Source organism: Phacochoerus africanus, chromosome 2 (genome assembly GCF_016906955.1).
Source record: "Phacochoerus africanus isolate WHEZ1 chromosome 2, ROS_Pafr_v1, whole genome shotgun sequence".
Taxonomy (NCBI): domain Eukaryota; kingdom Metazoa; phylum Chordata; class Mammalia; order Artiodactyla; family Suidae; genus Phacochoerus; species Phacochoerus africanus.
The window spans coordinates 131,111,332-131,134,752 of NC_062545.1; the positions used below are offsets into that span (position 1 = coordinate 131,111,332).

A 23,421-nucleotide genomic window follows, 5' to 3' on the forward strand; every position below is an offset into this window, starting at 1 on the left:
TTTTTAGGGCCGCATCTGAGACATATTGAAGTCCCCAGGCTAGGGGTCCAATCCAAGCTGCAGCTGCCAGCCTGCACCACAGCCACAGCAATACCAGATCCTTAATCCACTGAGCAAGGCTAGGGGTCGAACCTGCATCCTCACGGGAACTGTGTTGGGTTCTTAACCCGCTGAGCTGCAATGGAAATGCCAGGAAAAATGCCTGGTTTTAGGTAGTTTTGATATCTGGGGGAGACTAGGCCACTGACTCAGCACTTTCTGGCTGCTGTTCCCTGGGCCACCTGTGTCAGCATTACCTAAAAGCCTTCTTGGAAATATGAAGAACACCTGGGCTCTACCCATACCGTCTAAATCAAACCATCTGGGGTAAGTCTCAGGCGTGGCTCTTTGGGGAGCAGCCCAGGAATAACCAGGATCTTTGGGCACCAGAGTGCCAGTTCCTCATCCTCTTGGAGAGGGTCTAAAGTCCTTCCTGCCAGAGGAAATGGGGCTTCAGTCACTTCCTGGAGCAGGTCAAACCCCACCTCCAGCCCCAGCCAGAAGTCTTTAGCTGAGCAGCTGGCTCCACCCTCCCCACCCTAGCGCTACCTGTCAGACCTGAGCCAGCAGTGAGTGTAGCCAGAGCTGCGCAAGCGCAGGCAGGGCTTCTTGCTGGGAGCAGGGCTGCCTGGCCATGCTCTGGGCACTCTGGCCAAGGTGGCTGACAGGCAAGGGACTGCCCCTCCTAGGTGCGGTGCTTCTGAGGAAGAGAGAGAAAAGAGGACCTCAGTGGAAGCCGTGGCGGGTAAAGTACCTGACTTTCCCCAGGGGTGTGGACAGGAGGAGTCCTGGGAGCACATGTCCCGGTGGAGACTGGGGCCAGCCCCCAGACTGTGGTTTAATCTGGGTTGTGACCAGTTTGCTCCAGATAACCTGGTGGAGCTTAGAGAGTTTAGCTAAATAATAATAACAATTTTGAGGAGTTCCCTGGTGGTGCAGTGGGTTAAGGATTTGGCATTGTCACTGCTGTGGCTCGGGTCACAGATGTGGTGCAGGTTTAGTCGCTGACCTTAGAACTTCTCTGCATGCTGTGGGCACAGCCAAAAAAAAATAAAATAAAACCTTGAAAATAGTACCCCCTGATTAGGAAGTGAAGGGCGAGGAGCATATGAGCAAGGTCATGTGACACTTGCAGCTGGCAGGTGGGGTGGGGTGTTGCCCAGAATGCCCTACCCTGGCCCTAGAGTGGGGGTTGATGGTGAGGGGTCAGGGGAATAAGGCTCTGGCCGGGATCAGGAGGCTGCGGTCTGCTGTTCTCTCTCCTGGGTCTAAGCTACAGTCTCCTTAGCGACTCGTCAGACCAGTACCAGCTGAGTGACTCTTGTTTTCACCTGCCCGCCCCCTCTTGGGCCATCTTCTGGCTTTGTCAAGAGCTAGTGGGTGGGGTTATCAATCACAGTTTTCTCCTTTAATACTTAATCTCCTTAAGCACATCACTCCAGCCCTCACTTCAGCTCTCAAGCTGCAGCAGCAGCACTATAGTCTGAGGGAGCTGCACATCTGGGCTATATGTATGAAGTGCTTATGCTGGGCCCTTTATATGACTTCTCACTTAAAGCTCACCACAGAGTTCCTGTTGTGGCTTAGCAGGTTAAGAACCCAACATAGTATATGTGAGGGTGTGGGTCTGATGCCTGGCTTTGCCCAGTGCAATCGGTGTTATGTAAATTGCGGTGTAGGTCACAGATGGGGCTCAGATTCAGTGTGGCTGTGGCTGTGGTGTAGGTGGCAGCTGCAGCTTAGAGTCAACCCCTAGCCTGGGAACTTCCATGTGCCATGGGTGCAGCCATAAAAAACAAAACAAAACAAGAAACCTCACCCACAACCCTATGAGAGTATCATTATAACCCCCACACTATAGACAGGGAAACCAAAGCACAGGGAAATGAAGTAATTTGCCCAAGGCCAATTAGCTAGACCACTGTGTAGCTTAGATTTGAATCTAGCCTGACTGATTCCAAGGTCAGGTTCATCACCAACATGCTCAAGTCCCAGCGCTTGCCCTGCCAAGTCTTCCCGGATACCTGGCACAGTGACATCAGTGACCCTGGGCCAGACTGCTGTTCTGTGATGGGACAAAGAAAACCTGAGGTTGGGCCCCACACACAGCTTCCCGGCACTGAGTCTCCAGAGTTCAGTCCTTTCAGCAGGAGACCCATCCGTACTACGACCTCCAGGTGAAGGTGCTGAGGGCCAGAAACATCCGGGGCACAGACCTGCGTGAGTGAGCCCCCAATTCCACACTTTCTCCCTTCCTTTCCCTGGGGCCTCCCCAGAGCCCAGCAGAGACTGGTCTGAGTGTGTGTGTGGGGGGGGGGGTGTTGAACAGAGGCCTCTCTGATGAGGAGGCAGGCAGGCGGGAGCTGGAGGTGAGGGAATGCAGACCACCAACTCCTCCCTGAGACCCACAAGGAGGGGTGCCAGCCTGGGTGTGTGTGGGAGGCCCACCATTGCTAGAAGTCACCATCTGCTCTCCAGGACTTTGCATGCCTGTGCATGGGTGGAGCTTGTGTCCTGAATCAGGCTCTTTCTGGGAACTACTCAATGGTCTGTGCTGCCACCTGATCTTTTCAACTGACCACTGGAGGATTTCCAGTCAGTTGAATGGAAGGTACAACTGGTGGAGATGGAGAGGAGGACGTTGGCTCTCGGCCATCCCCTGCCCTGCCGCTGCAAGGGCAGCCTTCTCTCCCCCTGCCCCTTCCCATCCAGCCCCAGCCTCCTCCAGGCAACCTTTTCAGCAATAAGAGCTAGAGCCTGAGGACCCCTCCCCGTGCCACCTACAGTGTCCAAAGCTGACTGCTATGTGCAACTGTGGCTGCCCACGGCATCCCCCAGCCCCGTCCAGACAAGGGTGGTGGCCAACTGCAGTGACCCCGAGTGGAATGAGACCTTCTACTTCCGGATCCACGGCGCTGTGAAGGTGAGGGTGGGTGAGGGGCTGGGGCTGTGGAGGGAGAGGTCTCTTCAGGGTGCCTGCCTCAGTCTCCCTTCTCCTGACCCGGCCCCAGAATATCCTGGAGCTTACCCTCTATGACAAGGATGTTCTGGGCAGTGACCAGCTCTCCCTGCTGCTGTTTGACCTGAAGAGCCTCAAGCCTGGCCAACCCCACAGACACACCTTCCCACTCAGCCAGCAGGTGAGCCATCCTGGATGCACCAGCAGTGGGTCTAGCCCAAGGGGAAGAGCCCCAGCACAGGGCACCGAGGAGGGGCTCCTGGTCAGCACAGGCTATGCCTCTAGGACAGACCCTCCTCCATCCTGCAGCCCCAAAACCACAGAACCATCCCTCCAATACTTCTTCCCTGAGTAAAGCCCGCACATGGCTCCTCAAGGGCAGAGCACTGGGTGGGTCTCGGTCACTGCTGAGTCCCGAGCCTAGAAGAGCACCTGCCTGCAGCTATGAACAGATGGAGCTCCTCATGGAGATGCTGCCACCCCCTTTTGGGTCCCCTGTGCACAGTGCTGGGGGAGGGTCCTGAGGTTTTGGGGGCTCATTGTTTTTTTAAATTAAAAAAAAATTAATTTTTAAATTATACTTGATTTACAATGCTCTGTCAATTTCTGCTGTACAGCAAAGTGACCTAGTTATATATATATATGTGTATATATATATATATATATGTATATATGTATATATATACATATATATATATATACATTCTTTTTCTCATGACATTTTCCATCATGTTCCATCACAAGTGATTGGATATAGTTCCCTGTGCTGTACAGCATGATAGGGGCTCTTTGATAATCGGTGCTCCCGCACTCCCTCCGTGTAGGATTCCCAAGAGCTGCAGGTGGAATTTGTTTTGGAGAACAGGTGAGTCCAGGTGGAGCCCGTGCCCTCCCCATGTGCCTTGAGACTCCTCCACGGCTCTGGCCATCTGCGCTGGCCTGGCCTGAGAGGGGACGTCCTGGTCTTGATGCCTGCCCCCCACCCCCAACCCTGCCATGCCCCCAAGCTGTTCTGGCCACTTTGGTTACATATAACAGCCATCTTGAGGGATTCAGTTGTTTCACGAGCCGCTCCTCCTTTGCAGCCAGGTGCCCGCATCTGAAGTTATCACCAATGGGGTTCTGGTGGTGAGTAGGGGAGGCCAGCTTGGGGCTGCCTGGGGCTGGGGGGCAGTGAGGAGTCCACAACTGAGCCCATGATGGCCACTTGCCTCCAAAGGACGCTCAGCCCCCTCCTCGGAGGGGAGTAGTGCTGGAGGGGATCTCCAGGGACTAGGGGGCAGGAAGCCACCTCCAATGTAAGGGAGTAGCCTAGAGGCCAGCCTGCCCACCTGTGCACAGAACACTGCTCACTTGGGCCCCTGGCTTCTGGGACTGCCAAGGAGCCACTGTCAGGGCCCCCCCATTCCTCCACCTTTCACACCAGGGACCACTTCCTCTGAGTCCTGGGAGGGGGGCTGTGACAGAAGACCGCCGCTCATAAGGCACCAGCTCTGGGAAGGTTGTGAGCTCGACCCTGCCCCAGATACCTGTCCCTCCCTCCCTCCTGGCTTGGCCCCTGTCTGGCTCCCACAGGCCTCTGCTTTCCGCAGGCTCACCCCTGTCTGAGAATCCAGGGCACCCTCGGGGGAGAAGGGACAGCCCCCCATCAAGGCTATGGTGAGTCTGGTCAGCGGCCTTGGGTCTTGCCTTCTCTTCTGGGGGGTGGGGGATGCTGATTTCAAGAAGAGGGCTCTGGAGCAGAAAGCTCTCAATTTTTCACTGCTTCAAGCTGGCCAAGGATGGAATGGACTGTCTCTGAGAGTAGTGAATTCCTGTTCCTGGAAGTATCAAAGCGCAGAGGCTGTATCAGTCCAACCTCTATGGTACAAAAAGCACCCACAAAATCTCAGTGTCAGACATGTCTGGTGATCAGCTGAGGCTTGGCTGATCTAGGCTGGGTTTGGTTCTGCCCGGCTCTGCTCTCCCCGTGTCCCTCACCCACCTCCTATGACCAGCATAGGAGCCTGGGAATGATCTCAGGGCATCAGCAGAGGTGCAAGAGAGCAAGTCCAGTGAGCCAGTGCTTTTCAAGCAAGTGCTTGGTCACGTCACAGCCACACACTAATTTTTTTTTAGCCCAAACGAGCACAAGGCTGACCCTCAGTTGGAGGGAAAGGCATATGGCTGACCTCTTCAGTGGAGGGAGTGAGGTCACGTGGCAAAGTGTGAGCCTTCCAGAAGTGAAGAATTGGGGTCATCACAACCTGCCACTGGGGGCAGCCACTCAGGAGGGTCCAGATGTGGGAGGGGCATGGAGGCTGTGTGACAGCTAAAGTCCCCTCCGACGCTGGAAGTCTGAGCCTACAGCCTGAGTCCTGCCAGGTAATATTACACACTTTCTCTGAGTCAGGCTTGGGGCTAAGCATTTTACAGTATTTGATCTTTTAATCCTCATAACAGCCTCATAAAGTAGGTACTGTCATGATCTTTTCATTCATGATGCCGAGGCTTAAGGAAGAAACTTGGTTAAGGTCACGGAGGCAGTAGGTGGCAGAGCCAGAACCAGACCCAAGTGTGTGACAGCCGGGGGCCTGTTTGTTCTCCCCAACACAGATTCTGTTTCTGACTGTCAACAGTGCAGATCAACCTCAGGTTGTAAACTGTGGTGTGCAAAATACCATTTTCATAACTTTTTTTTTGTCTTTTGTCACTTTAGGGCTGTACCCATGGCACATGGAGGTTCCCAGGCCAGGGGTCCAATCAGAGCTGCAGCCTCCAGCCTACACCACAGTTGCAGCAATGCAGGATCTGAGCTGCGTCTGTGAACCACACCACAGTTCACCACAACATAGGATCCTTAACCCACTGAGCGAGGCCAGGGATTGAACCTACAATCTCATGGTTCCTAGTTGGCTTCGTTTCTGCTGCACCGTGACAGGAACTCCTTTTTTCCTAATTTTCTCAAAGTCCCTCCCACCCTGCATCATGTCAAGTCCCCAGATCTCATTTACCACTAAGAAGGGCAGACAGGCAGAGGGATTCCTTTTGGACCTCTGCTCCTGGGGTGTTTTGGTTCTGGGGCTCTTTGGTGGGTCTGCCTTGGGTCCCCTCTGGGTGTCATGCGTAGCCATTTCTCTCCAGGGTCTCACCTGTGCCCCAGAATGCTTCAGGAACAGGGTAGACCTGCTGCTTCTGGACCCAGAGGCCTTTCTCCGCCTCCTTGCAGCCTGGCCTCACCTAGTCAGGACTGGCTCTTCTCTGCTCCTCCACATCTATTCTCCCTGTGCCACGAACGCAATTCTTGCTTTTACCTCCCCTGCAAACCCTCTGTGTTCTCCCAAGGTCTTGTGCTTCAGAAACAATGTGCAGTCTATTCGCTTTCTCTCCAGGCACCAATCTCCCCCAAGGCAATAAGCACAGCACTGGAATGGGGCAAGACAGGGGGAACTACCAGTTGCATACTGGTAATTACTGTAATAATGAATGTGGGATCATTATAATGTAATTATAGAATTACATTTTAGTAGTCTCAAAATCAATAGCCCCACAAGCTCAGGGCAGGGGCCCTTGCCCAGGCACTGTGGGATTCTTGCCCCACCCCCACCCCGCCTCCCAGTCCTGACCAGGGGTCAGGGGACCTCAGGTGTCCTTCATGACACCTTTGCTGTGGGACACAGTGCTGGAGAGTGAGCAGGGCGATAAATAGCATTTCCAAGGGGAAGGAAAGGGGAGTTGCTGCTCAGGTGCCACCATCATGATCTACCTCCCCCACCCCCACCCCCACCCGGCACTGACCTGGGCCCTCTACTCCCAGGCGCTAGGCAGATTCGGGTGGCAGTGCCTGGGGCCTCTGAGAAGCCTCAGCTCTTGCCTCTGCAGCCTCCAGGGGAGGCAGGCCTCCCAGCCACGTTTACCTTCCATGTGAATGCAGCGCTCAGCTCCAGGCTGGATGTGGAGCTGGGAGAGACGCTCACAGTCCTACAGGTGGGTGACAGGGCCCAGGAAGAGGTGGATGATAGGGTCAGGCCAGGCTGGAGGAGGCCCCTTTCCACTTTGGGTGGTTTCTCCTCTGCAGAGTGGCCCGAGTGCTGAGCTGGAGGCCCAGACGAGCCTGCTGGGTCAGGGGAACATCCTGCTCTCCTCTCTGGCCCTGGGCCAGGAGCAGCAGCACATCGTGGCCCTGGGGGAGGTAAGGCTCTGTCTGGGTGCCTGAAGGCCCTCTGTCTGCTCTGCGACCACCAAGAAAGGCCTGCGGAAAGGGCCTGTGAGGGGGTCAGGCCAGCTGGGAGCTCGCCATGGTGTCTGCATCTGAGCCAGGGTTACCATAGCAACTGGGGCTGCAGGTGCTAGCTTCCCAATCAGTGCGCTCAGGGGTGGGCTGTTGTCTCTTCCAGGGCCAGGAGGTGGCTGTGAATGTGAAGGCAGAAATGAGGTGAGCACGTGTGGGGGTTCTTCTGCCTCCTGGCCTCGGCTGGAGTTTGGGGGGTGGTTTCCATGGCATCTTTCTGAGGGGTTCCTGGAGCGTGTATCTGCTCCTGAAAGAATGGGTTTGGCAGGGGGCTTTCCTCTACTGAATAATCACCTGGTACCCCATCTGAGGCAGCTCTGGGGACCTTGACCTGCGTCTCGGCTTTGACCTCTGTGATGGTGAACAGAAATTTCTGGACAAGAGGAAGCAGATCGTGTCCAAGGCCCTACAGCAGGTGCTGGGGTTGAGCCAGGCTCCTGACAGTAGCCAGGTATGGAATGGAGGACTGGATCCCTGAATCACTGGGACCAAACCCAGCCACCCAGCCACCCATCCTCTTTCCTTGAGAGGACTATGTGCCTAAGAGGTGACAGGAAGCACTGGGGAAGTGGGGGACCAGAGGAGGAAAGGGGCAGGCCAGTGTGCCCAAGCTGATGGGCACAATTGGGAGAGTCGGGACCCCATGTGTAAGGAGGGCTGAACAGCCCCAGCCAGGGGAGGTGGCTGGTCTGCTCAGGCTGCCATAACCAAATACCACAGACTGGGCGACTTAAGCCTTGGGCATTTATTTTCTCACCTGGAGGCTGGAAGTTCCAGATCATGTGGCATCAGGATTGGTTTCTGAGGCCTCTCTTCTTGACTTGTAGATGGCCACCTTCTTGCTGTCCTCATAGGGCCTTTCCTCTGTGCATGTGCAGGGGTTTGGGGGGATCTCTCTTCTTCCTTTTTTAAGAACACCAGTGCTATAGGATTGAGGCCCTACCTTTATGAGCTCACATAGCCTATGTTACCTCCTTATAGACCTTTTCTCCAGATACAGTCACACTCGAGTGTCAACCTATGAATGTGGGGAGGACACAGTTGAGGCCATAACTGTAGACGAAGGGATTTGGGAGCGAGCCTGTGGCTGGGAGGCAGGAGGAAAGGCAGTACTAAGGGAACCCTGTGGTAAATCCAGGATGAGCTTGTGGCTTCCTCCTGGCTGCATGTGTACTAGGAGACAGAGCCTGTGCCCAGCGGTGACCTGCTGAGCAAGCCTAGATTTTTCGCTTGGTAATGCCTGCTCTGTACCCGATCTCCGCTGAGTGGGTGGAGGGTAGAGAGGGCACAGACCTGCTACAGGGAGCTCTGTCACTTCCAGTGCTCTGAAGGGACCATGACCTGGCTGGGCAGTGGCCAGGGAGCATTTTTTTCAAGACTACAGAAGAAAGGAAGGACAAGGAAAGGAAACAAAATCTGGAGTGGAGTGAACCAAACCTTCGTGTGGGAAAGCTGAGCAGCCAAAAAGCTTCTGGTCTGACCCCAGCAGGCACCTCTCATGTCTGGGGCAGGTTCAGGCTGCCTGCTGGACTTTGTCACTTCAGTTCTGTGGTTCTCAACTGGGGGCTATTTCATCCCCCTACCCCTCACCTAGGGGACAATTGTTACAACTGGGGGGCAGGGGAGAGGAATGCTAGATAAAGGCCAGGAATGCCACTAAACACTCTGTGACACACAGGACAGTGCCTCACAACAGAGAGTTCTGTGGTCCAAAATTATCAGCAGTGCTGAGATTGAGACCCTGATTTAGCTGTTTTGAGGGAATGTAGTGTTCCTCCCAGGTACATGTTTTCCTGGTTAAGAGCCATCTCTGAGGCCACACTGCTTCGGCTTGACAGCCCATTACTTACTAACTATGATTATGGGCACATTATCGAACCTTCCTCTGCCTCAGTTTCCTCATCTGTAGAGTGGGGATGTCATTGGGTTGCTTTGATGATTTCAACAAGAAAATGCAAGTCAGGCTCTCAGACATGCTAAGCAGTGACATGGAAACGATAAAGGGTGGTAGATATTATGGTGACAATTATTGTGTCCAGGTCCCTGTGGTGGCTGTGCTGGGTTCAGGAGGTGGAACCCGAGCCATGACTTCCCTCTACGGCAGCCTGGCAGGGCTACAGGAGCTTGGCCTCCTGGACACTGTGACCTACCTCAGTGGGGTCTCGGGGTCCACCTGGTAAGTGATGTGGGGACAGGGCAGAATAAAGGAGAGCCCTGAAAGGGCAGGGATGTGACCTGGTGAGCTGGTGGGGAGAAGCTGGGATCCTGTCTCCAAAAGGGTTAGGAAGGGCAGGAAGGGACTGAATCCTCGGGGCCCCTGATGGGTGGTGGAGGTGAGGAGATGCAAGTGATGGGGGAGGAGGGGTGACTCACAGACACCTGCATTCCCTTCTCCGCTTGCTGTGCTCCCTCCGTCCCTCATTCCTTCCATGCCCAGGTGCATCTCCACACTCTACAAGGACCCCGCCTGGTCTCAGGTAGCCTTGCAGGGCCCCATCAAATGTGCCCAGGCTCGGGTCTGCAGCAGTAAGATGGGGGCGATGTCCACAGAGCGTCTGCAGTACTACGCCCAGGAACTTGGGATCCGGGAGAGCTGTGGCCATAGCATTTCCCTCATTGACCTCTGGGGCCTTCTCATTGAGTACTTCCTGTGCCAGCAGGTAAGAAAAGAAAGAGCAGGTAATAACGTGTCTCCTTTCCATCCTGCCCCACCAACACTTAGCCTTAGACTAAGATCTGAGATTTGCAAAGCTGTCCTTTAGGTCTGAGGCCCCTGGGGGGAGTTCCCTTGTGGCTCAGCGGTTAACCATCCAGCATTATCACTGCCGTGGCTCTGGTTACTACTGTGGTGTGGGTTCAATCCCGGTTCAAGGCCTGCTGTGGGTGAGGCCAAAGAAAGAAAGAAAGAAAACAACACATCTGTGCTTAGGTGTCACTTCCAGAAATACCAGTTTTGGTTGGTGAGCAGTTGCGCCCTAGTACAGGTGTGTTTTGAAAGTGTACCAGGAGTTCCCATCGTGGCTTAGTGGATAACAAACCTGACTAGTATCCATGAGGAAGTGCTCAGTAAGTTAAGGATCTGGCGTTGCTGTGGGCTGTGGTGTAGGTCGAAGACCCAACTTGGATCCTGAGTTGCTGTGGCTGTGGTGTAGGCCAGCAGCTGTAGCTCCAGTTCAACCCCTGGCCTGGAAAAAAAGAAAGTGTACCAAATGCAGTGGATGCAGAACACTTCTGCAGCCCCTTGGCCCAGTGGGCGTGATTCGCACTACCTGGTGGCTTATCCTAGAACTGCAGGTCCAGCAGGAGTTGGGAGGTGAAATTGGGGCTGACTGAGGTTCTCAGCCCTGGGGCCTGGCCCACTGGAGTGTGGCTCTCAGTTGTAGATGTGATTTTTCATTGCTGAGAAAAAAATACAAAATCCTTGGGTTCTGACAGACTTCTTGAATGGGAAGAAAGGCAGGAGGGTGTTCCCAGTGCCCCTGGAATTGAACAGGCCCTGCAGCAGTCTCACCTCTGCTGCAGCCCAAAGGCTGTCCCTTAGAGAGCTGTTTCTAAAGCACTGGCCTCAGCAACCAGAGTCACTCGTGGGCACACCACACCCCACAGGGTGCCAGGCCTCAGGCCATGGGGATGGAGAAAGGGAATTCCCAAAAGGCCCTTCTCTCCTGACCAGGAAGATCCTGCCAAGCTGTCTGACCAGCAGGAGGCCATCAGCCAGGGCCAGAACCCTTACCCCATCTACGCCAGCATCAACGTCCGTACCAACATCAGTGGGGAAGACTTTGCAGGTGTCTGGGTGTGCAGGTGGAGGCAACGGCAGGTGGGAGGGTGGGAGGCACCAGGGCTCTCGGGGGACAGGTGGGAGCCTAGGAGCATAATGGGCTTGTTGCCTCCTGCTCTTGGCAAGGCCAACATTCCTGCTCAGGCCACAAAGCTTGAGAGCAGTGGGGAAGGGGACCCACAGGGTCCTGGTGGGGAGGCCCTGGTGACATTCCCTTTGCTCTGGGCCCCCAGAGTGGTGCGAGTTCACCCCCCATGAGGTCGGCTTCCCCAAGTATGGTGCTTATGTTCCCACGGAGCTCTTTGGCTCAGAGTTCTTCATGGGCCGACTGCTGCAGCTTCGGCCGGAGCCCAGGCTCTGCTACCTGCAGGGTGAGTCTGGGCTGGGGGGCTGGGGACAGGGCAGGAGCCAGGCCCTGATGTGGGGTGGAGGAGTTGCAAGGGCTGAGGGACTTGCCTTTCTCCTTAGGTATATGGGGCAGCGCCTTTGCAGCCAGCCTGGATGAGATCTTCCTGAAGATCGCTGGCTCAGGCCTTGGCTTCCTAGACTGGCATAGAGGCAGCCTAAACATCACGGGTGAGTGCAGAGGCCCTGCCCTGCCCCCTACCTCCCACACCTCTTTCCAGCATCAGGGCCCTGGCAGAGGCATGAGAAATGACAGCGAGGGCAGCAAAGGACTCAGAGGTCCCACTGCATTAAGTGAAGTACCAAGGTGACTTCTAAGAGTTCCCACTGTGGCTCAGCAGAAACGAACCCGACCAGTATCCATGGTTTGATTCTTGGCCCCACTCAGTGGGTTAAGGATCTGGTGTTGCTGTGGCTGTGGTGGAGGCTGGCAGCTGCAGCTCTGATTTGACCCTCTAACCTGGGAACTTCTATATGTTGCATCTTTGGCCCTTGGGGGAAAAAAAAAAAAAAAGACAGTGTCTTCCAGCTTAGGTTCTCTGGATGCACAAAGGTTTGCAGAGAGGTGGTTAGGGGTGGGGAGGGAGCAGCACTGGGGGTGCTGATGGGTGGGGAGGGCATAGGTCAGAAAATCTAGTGGGAGTTGTGAGTGCTCCGTGATAAGCCTTTAATTCTCTGCTTGGGCTCCACTTAATCGACTCAGCCCTGGACCCCTAGGTGTCTCATTGATACTCTCTCCACCCACCCCAGGGCTCCATTTATGCCCCCTCAGTAAATGGCCTATGAGCTCCCCACTGCGTAGAATACCTTCCCCACTTTTCTTCTCTGGGTAATTCTTGCTTAGTACTTAAAAGTTTAGCTCAGATATTGTTTTTTTGTTTTTAGGGTTTTTTGGTTGGTTGGTTTGGTTTGCTGTTTTTGTTTGTTTGTTTGTTTGTTTGCTGCAGAAGTTCCTAGCCAGGGATGGAACCCTCAGCAGTGACCAGAGCCACAGCAGTGACATTGCTGGATCCTTAACCCACTGAGCCACCAGGGAATCCACTCAGACACTGCTTTGCCAGGGGCAGCTCTGTCCACTCTGTCCCTCCAGGCCGATTTAGGTTCTGACCTAAAGGTCCCCCAGGACTGTGTGCGCCTCCCATGTTGTCCTCACCTGAGGGCACTGTGGCCATGTATTATTTCCTTATGTGTCTCTCCCCTAAGTAGGCTGTGAACCCTGGAGGGCCAGGGCGGGGTCTTGTTCACGCTTGCATCCCCCGTGCCCAACACAGTGCCCAACATAGCACATGGGAGCTGCTCAGAGTGTGTTTAATAGGTGAAATTCTGATCAGAAGTTGTATGTGCTATTGTTGAATAGCACATTGTTTAATTTAATTAATTATTTTTTAATAGTATGTGATATTGTTTAATACTTGCAGTGTCACATGCAACTTTCAAAACATGGGAAATGTGGAAGAAAGAGTCATTTAAAAGGGGTTCTGGGAAGCAGTTGTCAGAGACCTGGGAGGCACAGTGGGAGAGGAGGAGGGGATGGAGGAGACGGACTGCGGGACAAAAGAGGGTGCCACTTCTCACTCTCTTTCTCTGTCCCACCCTCACCTAGACGACTGCCAGAAGCTCCAGCTACACGACCCCACACGGCTGCGAACCAGGCTCTTCACCCCCCAGGGGCCCTTCTCCCAGGCTGTGCTGGACATATTCACCTCCCGCTTTACCGCAGCCGAGAACTTGAACTTCACTCGGGGCCTCTGCCTGCACAAGGACTATGTGGCTGGCAAGGAGTTTGTGGCCTGGAAAGGTGGGTGCAGTTCTGGGCGGGGTCCTCCATCTGGCTCTGATTCACTTGGGCCAGTGCTGCCTTTTGACCTGGGGGGTGGGGTGGGGCCCCTGCTGCCCAGGGGATGGTGGGGGAAGGGCTATGCTGGGAGCAGGGCTGGGGGCTGGGGTGGGAGGCCCCATGGGTGTCAGAGAGGAGGAGAAGGGCATTGCGAAGAGGAGGTTGCACAAAGAGAAGCACTTGTCCTTGTGCAGATACGCACCTGGATGCCTTCCCCAACCAGCTCACTCCCATGCGAGACCAGCTGTACCTGGTAGATGGAGGCTTTGCCATCAACTCTCCCTTCCCACTGAGCCTGCAGCCGCAGAGAGCCGTGGACCTCATTCTGTCCTTTGACTACTCCCTGGACGCCCCTTTTGAGGTAAGAAGGGGGGAGTTCTTTGTTGAGGGGCAGCTTGGCTGAGTGGGGATCATGCCTCCTGGGGGGGCTTGGGTTCTAAGCCACAGGTGGGCAGCTTGCAAACACCGTCAGCACTCTGGTCTTCCCGGTTGGAGGAAGAGGATTGCTGAGGTGATGGCAGAGGGTGGGGGTCAGGAAAGGAGACCAAAGAGAGTGCTTTATCCTAGTGAAGAGGATAGCTCTGTTCTGGACCCTACTACTCCTATCTGGGCCTGGGTTTAGGTCTGCTGTCCCTCTGTTACTGTGGTAACAACAGAACCTTCAGGGTTCCCTCGCGGAGTCTCTGTGAGCCAGCGGCTCCCTCAAGCCTTAAGAGGTGATGGACATATTCCATACCCGGGGTGGGTTCTCTTCTTGTGGCCCGAAGCCACTCAAGGCGGGAGGCAGAGCTGCCTTGAAGCCTGGGCCCGTGTGAGTGCAGGGGGCCAGGCAGGGTCAGGAGCTCAGAGGTCTGGGTCCCCGCCCAGGTCTTACAGAAGACAGAGCAGTACTGCCTGGACCGAGGCATCCCCTTCCCCAAGATTGAGGTGCGGCCTGAGGACTTGAAGGAACCCCAGGAGTGCTACCTGTTTGCCAAGGCAGGGGACCCGTGCTCACCCATCGTGCTGCATTTCCCCCTGGTCAACCATACCTTCCGCACGCACCTGGCCCCAGGTGAGGGGAAACCCTGGGGCTGGGGCTGGGGCTGGCCCAGGAGCTAGGGTGCCTTTCTGAGACTGGGTTCACCACTGCAATACACCTGGGGGACCCGAGGTGGCCACTGCTTCCTGGATTGGCCTGGCTCCTCCTGGGGGGCGGGGGGGCAAGGGAGCTGAGCTCTGGGCCCAAGCAGAGTCCACAGAACCAGCCAGATGTCCTAGGGAAGGGGGACTTCTGGACTGGCAGCTCCTAGCCACAGAGTGCCCCAGCCTGGCCTCTCTCCACTCCCCACCACAGGTGTGGAGCGACAAACTGCTGAGGAGAAGGCCTGTGGGGACTTTGTCATCAGCGGGCCTGACACCCCCTACAGCATGATGAACTTCACCTATGAGCCCCAGGAGTTTGAGCGGCTGGTGGCCCTGAGTCGATACAACGTTCTGAACAATGTGGAGACCTTGAAGCAGGCCCTCCGACTGGCTCTGGACCGGCGACAGGCTGCGGACAGGGCTGGAGGCTGACTCAGGCTGCAGCTGTGACAGAGAGGAAGGACTGTGGGCTCCAGACCAGGGCTAGGTTAGGGGGAGGGGTGGGAACCCTCTGGGGCTCCTGCTTCCCATCTTGTCGGGCCTTGGGAATCTCCTGCAGGAGTGCAGCCTGGACCTGGGGCAGGGATCTTCTCCCACGGGTTTCTGGAAGGAGAGGCTCTCTCCAGGGGCTCTTGGGAAGGTCAGGCAAAGGTGAACAGGGCTCATGTGATGTTGGAGTGTGTAAGGGAAATGGGGCAACTGTCCAGCCTAGGGTCCACCCCAAACACAGAAAGACCTCAGAGGACCCAGGTCTCCAGATCCTCAACAGAATGGGCGCCGTGAGAGCTGAGGTGCAGGTTACCCTTCTTAACCGAGACCAGAAGCAAAGACGAATCCATCCAATCCACACTTTCTGCAAATGGCCCCAGCCCTGACCATCTTCTGCTCACCCCACTCCTGGATTCAGTGCTAAGGCCTATCAGGAACGAAGGGGGACCACATGGGTTGCCATTCTGGGTCACTAACTCCCCGGTCCTGCCTGCTAACTCCCCTTCGCCTCTGGCTTCCCTGTCCCTGGTCACAGCTCCCCACCCTTCTCTGCTCAGCCTCCAGGAGGCTGTGGGATGATAACCTGCCCTGCTGGCCTCCAGCTCCTGGGTCCCCCTGCTAATGATTCATCTTCGCTCTCTACGCTTGCCATTCTCTTGTCATACAGCTGCCACCTCGTGCAAATGGTCTCACCATTCCCAGAAGCTAAATGTCTGAGGGCATATTCATTTATCAGAGGCTGAGTGGATGTGAGCAAGCATGTCTGTGTCCTTCCTAGTCGGGGTGGCTGGTGAGTGCCTGTCAGCTGCCAGGGATGGGCAGAAGTGGAGGGACCCTGGCTGGGAACGCTGGGGCCTGGGTTCCCGCCTTTTTCTTTTGTTAATGGCCACATCCGAGGCTTATGGAAGTTCCCGGGCCAGGGATTGAATCTGAGCCACAGCTGTGATTCAAGCCACTACAGTCGGATTCTTAACTCGCTGTACCACAGGGGAAACTCCTGCCTTTTTCACAAACATATCCCACAACCTGGGCGATTTCTCTCTCTCTCTCTCTCTCTCTCTCTCTCTCTCTCTCTCTCTCTCTCTCTCTCTCTCTCTCTCTCTCTCTCTCTCTCTCCTCTGTTTATCATTTCTTCTGACCCACCGGGGCCCTCCAAATACCTGGACCCTCTCCAGTATGGGCAGACTTTAGGTCTGTGGAGGGGAGATCCACCCTGACCAGGCTGGTGTGGGGATCGTCAGGTCCCACCCAGTGCCAAGCCACCTGGTGCCCTTCAGGGGCCGCCCTGCCATACTCACCACTCACTGGAACACTTGGCTCATTTCTTTCCCCTCTGCCAGCAGTGCTCTCTTTGGCTGCAGCCTCTGCCTCAATCTCTCTCTCTCTCTCTCTCTCACACACACACACACACACACATGCTCTCCAAGGCCAAAGTCCCATTTTCTCTTCTAATAAGAGACAAAGCCTCACTTGTCCTGACTCTGGGAAGAAGACCCTTGTTCTAGCTCCCAGCTGGGATGAAGGTATCCACATCCCGGATTGGCCTAGGATCCCAGGCCTTCAACTGGACATGACTGGGGGCACTGAGGCAGCTGGGCCAGTGCTGTGGGTGGGCACAGGGTGGGGGCAGCTTGTTTCTCTCCTGCCTCCTCACCAAGGCCAGTGGCCCTTGGGATGGGCAGGCTGGTGAGCTGGTATTTACACACCCTTCTGACTCTTCTCCTTTGACTTGCTATCTTCCCTTTGGGTTTATTTCTCTTTCCTGGAGTGTGCAATTGAATAGGTCTATAGTGGAGGGTTGTAAACATTCTGAGTCCTTATATGTCTGGAGTTTTCTTTTTTTGTCCTGATTTATGAATTATAGTCTGGATGAAGGTAGACTTCTTGGTTCGAGCTTCACATTCCTCAGATTGTTGTGCTCCCTTGCATTGGATGTTGCCTCTGAGCAGCCTGATTTCAGCCGAAAACTCCTGTCCCATTGTAGATAAGATTATCTAAATTATAGGGTTTTCTCTGTCTTGGATTTTCACGTGTTTCACTCTGATTTTTCTAAAGTATGAGCTTAAAATCAGTGAGCTCTCTTTTTTTTCTTTTTAGGGCCACACCTGGGGCACATGGAAGTTCCCAGGCTAGGGGTTGAATCAGAGCTGCAGCTGCCAGCCTACACCACAGCAACGCCAGATCAGAGCCGCACCTGTGACCTACACCGCAGCTCATGGCAATGACAGATCCTTTAACCAACTGAGTGAGGTCAGGGATCAAACCTGCATCTTCATGGATCCTAGTCGGGTTCATTACCACTGAGCCAAGAACTCCAGTGAGCTCTTTCGATTTCGAAAGTCATGTCTTTTTGAAGCTCCAAGGAATTATTTTCCAATTTTATCAAAACTCTACTCTTCTTCATTCTCTCTTTCTAGATTCCTATTAAATGGATATTGATAAATGGATATTGAAATGTATGAATCGATCCTCTCTATCCCTAAACTTTCCTTTTGCACATTCTATCTTTTCACTTGTGCTGCATTCTGGAAATTTTCTTTGCATGATTTTCTGGTTCACATATACATTCTCCACCTATATCCTGTCTGATCCTCTATGCATCTTTTGGGGGGTTTTATTTAATTTTTGACTATCACATTTTCCTGTTTAAGTTCTCTAATTGGATCTTCCAAAACGATCTGTTCTTGTTGTATGAATATGCTTCCATCACTCCTTACTTCAGATGGTGTTAATATGTGCATTTTATGTCATTTTCCTGATTGTTCTGTAAGCGATTTCCTTGGGATAGGTTCTTTGTGGCCTCTCCTTCATGAGCTTGGCCTTCTTTGTATATTTGGTAATTCTTGGTTGTCTTCTCGTCTCTGAGACTGTTCTGTACAAGCTCTGGGTTGATCAATGGCCATGCAATGGCAATGGTGGCCTTCAGGTGGCAGTGTGGGACTTGCAGAGGAAGCCAAAGAGATGCAGTTGCAGAGATGGGTCAGAGCCTTGAAATAATGCTATGAATTTATTAATCTATATTTATATCTAATGGGTTTGGTGTTGTGGGAGGTAAGTAAAATATTACAAAGGAGCATTCCAGTTTCAAGATGAAGGACAGAAGACAGGCGAAGATCACTCCCCAACATAAATTTTCTGAATTTGTCTTTTTAAGAAATGACGTAGATTAAATTAGCAATTGTTTATCCTCAATAATAAAAAAGTTATATGTTGCCATCACATACAATTTTATTCTGGTAACAATATCTGAGTTTTTTTAATCACCAGTGTATTTTTTAGTCCCCTAATGCACCATCAGTCTGAGCAAACATTCACTCTGATATGGGACCAGTGGACTCTGACATATGCAAGGAGCCTCTTGGTCCGTAGAGCTGCTGGCCATTTTCAGGGAGCCAGAGGGGTGAAATGAGACAAGGTGCGTGACACGCTAAGCACAGTGGCTGGTGTGTTATGTGCAGTCAGTACTTGCTGGTTGCTCTTTTAAAGGGGGTGCTGAGTGCTCTGAGCTGTGGAGAAGTAGTGGCCTCTTGGCTTGTCCTAAATGACTGGATCCCTACCATTCCCCCATCCTGCCAGTTACATTCAGAGGAATATAGCTCAGACCTGAGCTTGTTTCTGCCACATTGCTGGGGGTAGGGCTGCTTGGTTGGCAATGCTGGCCAGACTGACCTGTCCCCAGGCCCCATCTCTCCCCTAAGCCAGGGAAAGGATCTAGCCTCCTGGGGAAATTTGACAGGACTCCTTTTCTTTGCCCCATGAATCTTCCTCTTCTCCCTCTCTCCTCCTGGCCAGAAAGGAGGTGTTCTACCTTTGTGTGCCCCCAGTGTGCATACGTGTGTTCTTTCTTTCTTTTATTAGCTATACCGGAGGTTCATGGTGGTGCTGGCTGACCTCCACAAGATGGTGAAAAAGGCCCTCAGCGTGGGAGCCACCCAGAGGGTGGAACCCTGATCTCCTCACAGATCCTGGCCTTGCTGAGCTGTGCAGATTCAAGGCCCCAGCCCTGTACAATTATTAGTGCCACCACCCAGAGACCTGATGTCTTTGTCAAGAGCTGGGCTTGAAGTGGAACAGGAGCCAGGGTGGGAGGGGAGTGTCAGGGCGAGTTGGTAGCCAAGGGCAGGGCTGCTGTTCTCTGACATTCCTGAATGAGGCACTTTGAGTTCCTCAGCCCTCCAGGTGGCTGGAAGGGCCTGGGGAGTGGGGTTGTACCTCTCTTGCTTATCCTTCCCCAGTTCCCTGCAGACTTGTCCATTTACCCTAGGGTGGCACACTCGAGTACGTCGTGGTACTGTAACATGACAGGCTGGGAAGTACAGGCTTAAGGGACCACCTGGCCTTCCTCAGCCATAACCTTCTTGCATTGCCTCTTGGGATCAACAGCTGAGGCCACAGCCTTCACACAAGCCTCCCTCCCTGTTCTCACTCGGCTGGCAAGCAGCTCCCAGGTGTTCCTGCAGAGTAGCCTGCTCAGTTGAAGTCCCTGATGACCTTAGGCCTAGATGCCCCTTTCCTACTCTATGCCTTCCTCTGAGCAAGAACCACTGTGGGCAAACTGCCTCCTCAGATCTTCCTTGTGTCCCACAGGCTGGCTACAGAGGGGGCCTGTTTGTGACAGGGCCATGATCCTGAGGCTCCTTCTCTCATTCCCAGACTCTGTCTGGCTTCTGGGGCCTTGACTCTGAAAACCTAGTCCTGAGTGGGCTTTTAGACAAGCAGCTTCCAATCAAGACTTCCAGAGAGGGCTTGCTTTGGGGTCAGGCTGACCTCAGGGAATCCAGGACTAAGAGGCAGGTTGAGGTCCTAGGATCCAAGAAACCCTTGCCCTCCTCTTGCTTTGTGGCCTGGGACTTGCTGTCATAGCCTGTGCCAGCCTGAGGTCCTGATGTTTCCAGTTGCCCCAGAGGACATTACGCAGTAGTAGGTGAAAGTGCCCTACTCTGGGCTGGGAGGAGCTCAAGGCTGCAGAAATGTGGTAGATGGGAAAAACCGCAGCTAGAGAGCAGGCTGGGATCCAGGACTGTTCTGGAACATGTTTGTGATGTGGACTGATGCAGGGAGAAATCTGCTTCCCTATGGGGTAGGACCACCCCTATTTTGACATCCCACCCCCATCCCTGCAAAGCCTCCTCACTACCGCTTGGTCCTGGTTCACCAGCCAGGGAGGTACAAAATGAAGTCCAAAAAGTACTAGAAGTAAACGTGGGCCTAAGGATATTTCTAATTATGATTCAAAATGCAAGTACAGTAAGTTGAAAACATTTATAAATGTAAATTAAAAATGCAAAAGCCTTTTGCATGACAGAAACATCACTAACAAGCTCAAAAAGTAAATGACAAACTGGGGAAATTTTTGCAATCTATTTCACAGGAAAAAGGACTGATCTTTTTTTTTTTTTATAGTTATTTTCCCAATACTTTTTTTTTCTACTGTTCAACATGGTGACCCTGTTACACATACATGTACACATTCTATTTTCTCACATTATCATGCTCCATCATAAGTGACTAGACATAGTTCCCAGTGCTACACAGCAGGATCTCATTGCTAATCCATTCCAGAGGCAATAGTTTATATCAACCCCAAGATCCCCAACCACCCCACTCCCTCCCCCTCCCCCTTGGTAACCACAAGTCTGTTTTCCAAGTCCATGATTTTCTTTTCTGTCGAAAAGTTCATTTGTGCCTTCTATTAGATTCCAGATATAAGTGATATCATATGGTATTTGTCTTTCTCTTTCTGACTTACTTCACTCAGTATAAGAGTCTTTAGTTCCATCCATGTAGCTGCAAATGGCATTATGTCGTTCTTTTTTATGGCTGAGTAGTATTCCATTGTGTATATATACCACTTCTTCCTAATCCAAATGTCTGTCAATGGACATTTGGGTTGTTGCCATGTCTTGGCTATTGTGAATAGAGCTGCAATGAACATCCGGGTGCATGTGTCTTTTTTAAGGAAAGTTTTGACTGGATATATGCCCAAGAATGGGATTGCTGGGTCATACGGCAGTTCAATGTATAGATATCTAAGTTATCTCCATACTGATCTCCATAGTGGTTGTACCAGCTTACATTCCTACCAACAGTGCAGGAGGGTTCCTTTTTGTCCACACCCCCTCCAGCATTTGTTATCTGCGGACTTACTAATGATGGCCATTCTGACTGGTGTGAGGTGGCATCTCATGGTAGTTTTTTTTTTTGTCTTTTTTTTGCTGTTTCTTGGGCTGCTCCCGCGTATGGAGGTTCCCAGGCTAGGGGTCTAATCGGAGCTGTAGCCTCCGGCCTATGCCAGAGCCACAGCAACGTGGGATCCGAGCCGCGTCTGCAACCTACACCACAGCTCACGGCAACACCAGATCGTTAACCCACTGAGCAAGGGCAGGGCCCGAACCCGCAACCTCATGGTTCCTAGTCGGATTCGTTAACCACTGCGCCATGACGGGAACTCCTCATGGTAGTTTTGATTTGCATTTCTCTAATACTCAGGGATTTTGATCATTTTTTCATGTGCCTGTTGGCCATCTGTACATCTTCCTTGGAGATATGTCTATTCAGGTCTTTTTCCCATTTTTCCATTGGGTTGTTGGCTTTTTTGCTGTTGAGTTGTATAAGTTGCTTGTATATTCTAGAGATTAAGCCCTTGTCAGTTGTATCATTTGAAACTATTTTCTCCCATTCTGTAAGTTGTCTTTTTGTTGTCTTTGCTGTGCAAATCTTGTCAGTTTGATGAGGTCCTATTTTTTAATTTTTGCTCTTATTTCTGTTGCTTTGGGAGACTGACCTGAGAAAATATTCATAAGGTTGATGTCAGAGAACGTTTTGCCTATGTTCTCTTCCAGGAGTTTGATGGTGTCTTGTCTTATATTTAAGTCTTTCAGCCATTTTGAATTTATTTTCGTGCATAGTGTGAGGGTGTGTTCTAGTTTCATTGATTTTTCTGCAGCTGTCCAGGTTTCCCAGCAATACTTGCTGAAAAGAAGGACTGATCTTCCCAACATATAAAGAACTCTTAATGTTCAAGAATAAAAAAGACCAAAGATCTGACAGAAACATAGCCAAAGTAGATAAGCAGCACACAGAAAGGAAGGTGTAATTGCCTTAGATGTTATGTAGAATTAATATGTTCTTAATTGTATGTTAACATATTCGCATATATACTATATATATGACTCTATTTTGTTATTTTTTATTTTGTTTGCCCTTTAGGGCTGCCCCTGTGACATATGGAAGTCCTCAGGTTAGGGGTTAAATCAGAGCTGCAGGTGCCGGCCTATGCCACAGCCACAGCAACCCAGATCCAAGCCATGTCAGCGCCTGCACCACAGCTCATGGCAACGCTGGATCCTTAACCCACTGAGCAAGGCCAGAGATGGGACCCACATCCTCATGGATACTTGTCGGGTTCATTACCACTGAGCCACAACCATAACTCCACTATGTTACTTTATGCAATGTTTCTGGGCCTGGAATTCATTGATAGAAAGAGAAGCCAGGGAGTTCCCATCGTGGCACAGTGGTTAATGAATCCAGCTAGGAACCATGAGGTTGTGGGTTCGGTCCCTGGCCTTGCTCAGTGACTTAATGATCCAGCATTGCCGTGAGCTGTGGTGTAGGTTGCAGACGTGACTTGGATCCCGCGTTGCTGTGGCTGTGGCATAGGCCGGTGGCTACAGCTCCGATTGGACCCCTAGCCTGGGAATCTACATATGCTGTGGGAGCGGCCCAAGAAATGGCAAAAAGACAAAAAAAAAAAATAGAAGCCAGGTCCCCAAGAGGAAGGACTCCCCAGTATGACATGGCTATGTGAATCTGGAATTGAGGGTATCTGAAGTTATACGTCTGGAAATCATCAGTGTGTAAATGGTGCTTAAAGCCATAGACTGAATGGGATTGTTAAGGGAATGGATACAAACAGAATACAAGGAATCTAAGAACTGAGTGATGGCGCTCTCTAACCTTGAGAATGGAGAGTCAGAATGTGAGTCTTTTCTGAGGGATAAGAATACAGGGACTTGGGACACTTGGTCCAAAGGAGAGGAAAATGGAAAGATGACTCTCAAGGTGAGCCTGAGACAAAAAGAATGACAGTGTCAAGGAGAAAACCATGGTACCAAGGAAAGTCACAGATAATTTGTCAGTTGTCAGCTGATTGTCTCTCAGTCCCAAATGCTGCCTACTCTATATATGCCCTGTGATTAACGATGGGATTATTTTAAGTCTCTCCTTTAGGATGATCTTAAGGAAGCAATACACACCGTAAGTCAATGGTCATTACGTGATAGTCTCCTCATAAAAGGTAGAATACATGGGTCCAAGGACCAAGAGGTATAGGTTGGCCCTGATCACCACTACTCTGTGTGACACACCCTTCCTGAAACTTTAGGCTCTGTGGGTCTAGAGGTCCTGGTTTCCAGAGATGAGAGAAGAGTTCTATCTGGGGACACAATAAGAATCCCACTAAACGTACAATTATGGCTGCTGCTTTGTCATACGGGCTACTCATGCTGGTGGAC

General features: G+C 52.3%; 1 protein-coding gene across 1 annotated transcript; it reads left to right on the top strand.

Moving 5' to 3' along the window:
• Window positions 1–623: 623 nt before the first annotated feature.
• On the top strand, window positions 624–15,821 carry PLA2G4F (phospholipase A2 group IVF). The gene is made up of 20 exons (XM_047766612.1): window positions 624–784; window positions 2,178–2,259; window positions 2,826–2,962; window positions 3,051–3,179; window positions 3,823–3,863; window positions 4,084–4,126; window positions 4,591–4,657; window positions 6,795–6,964; window positions 7,056–7,169; window positions 7,375–7,412; window positions 7,584–7,719; window positions 9,308–9,444; window positions 9,706–9,928; window positions 10,942–11,056; window positions 11,283–11,420; window positions 11,518–11,625; window positions 13,058–13,252; window positions 13,486–13,652; window positions 14,159–14,345; window positions 14,628–15,821. Exons 1-20 carry the CDS (start codon window positions 674–676, stop codon window positions 14,846–14,848), a joined length of 2,559 nt encoding a protein of 852 aa, XP_047622568.1. The 5' UTR covers window positions 624–673; the 3' UTR covers window positions 14,849–15,821.
• The last annotated feature ends 7,600 nt before the right edge of the window (window positions 15,822–23,421 follow it).

What these genes read in the sequence shown, in the direction of transcription:
- PLA2G4F (XM_047766612.1), top strand. Translation starts at nt 674, where the DNA reads ATGCTCTGGGCACTCTGGCCAAGGTGGCTGACAGGCAAGGGACTGCCC. An exon ending in ACATCGTGGCCCTGGGGGAG is followed by an intron (nt 7,170 to 7,374) that starts GTAAGGCTCTGT and finishes TGTCTCTTCCAG; the next exon opens with GGCCAGGAGGTGGCTGTGAA. An exon ending in AATGTGAAGGCAGAAATGAG is followed by an intron (nt 7,413 to 7,583) that starts GTGAGCACGTGT and finishes CATCTGAGGCAG; the next exon opens with CTCTGGGGACCTTGACCTGC.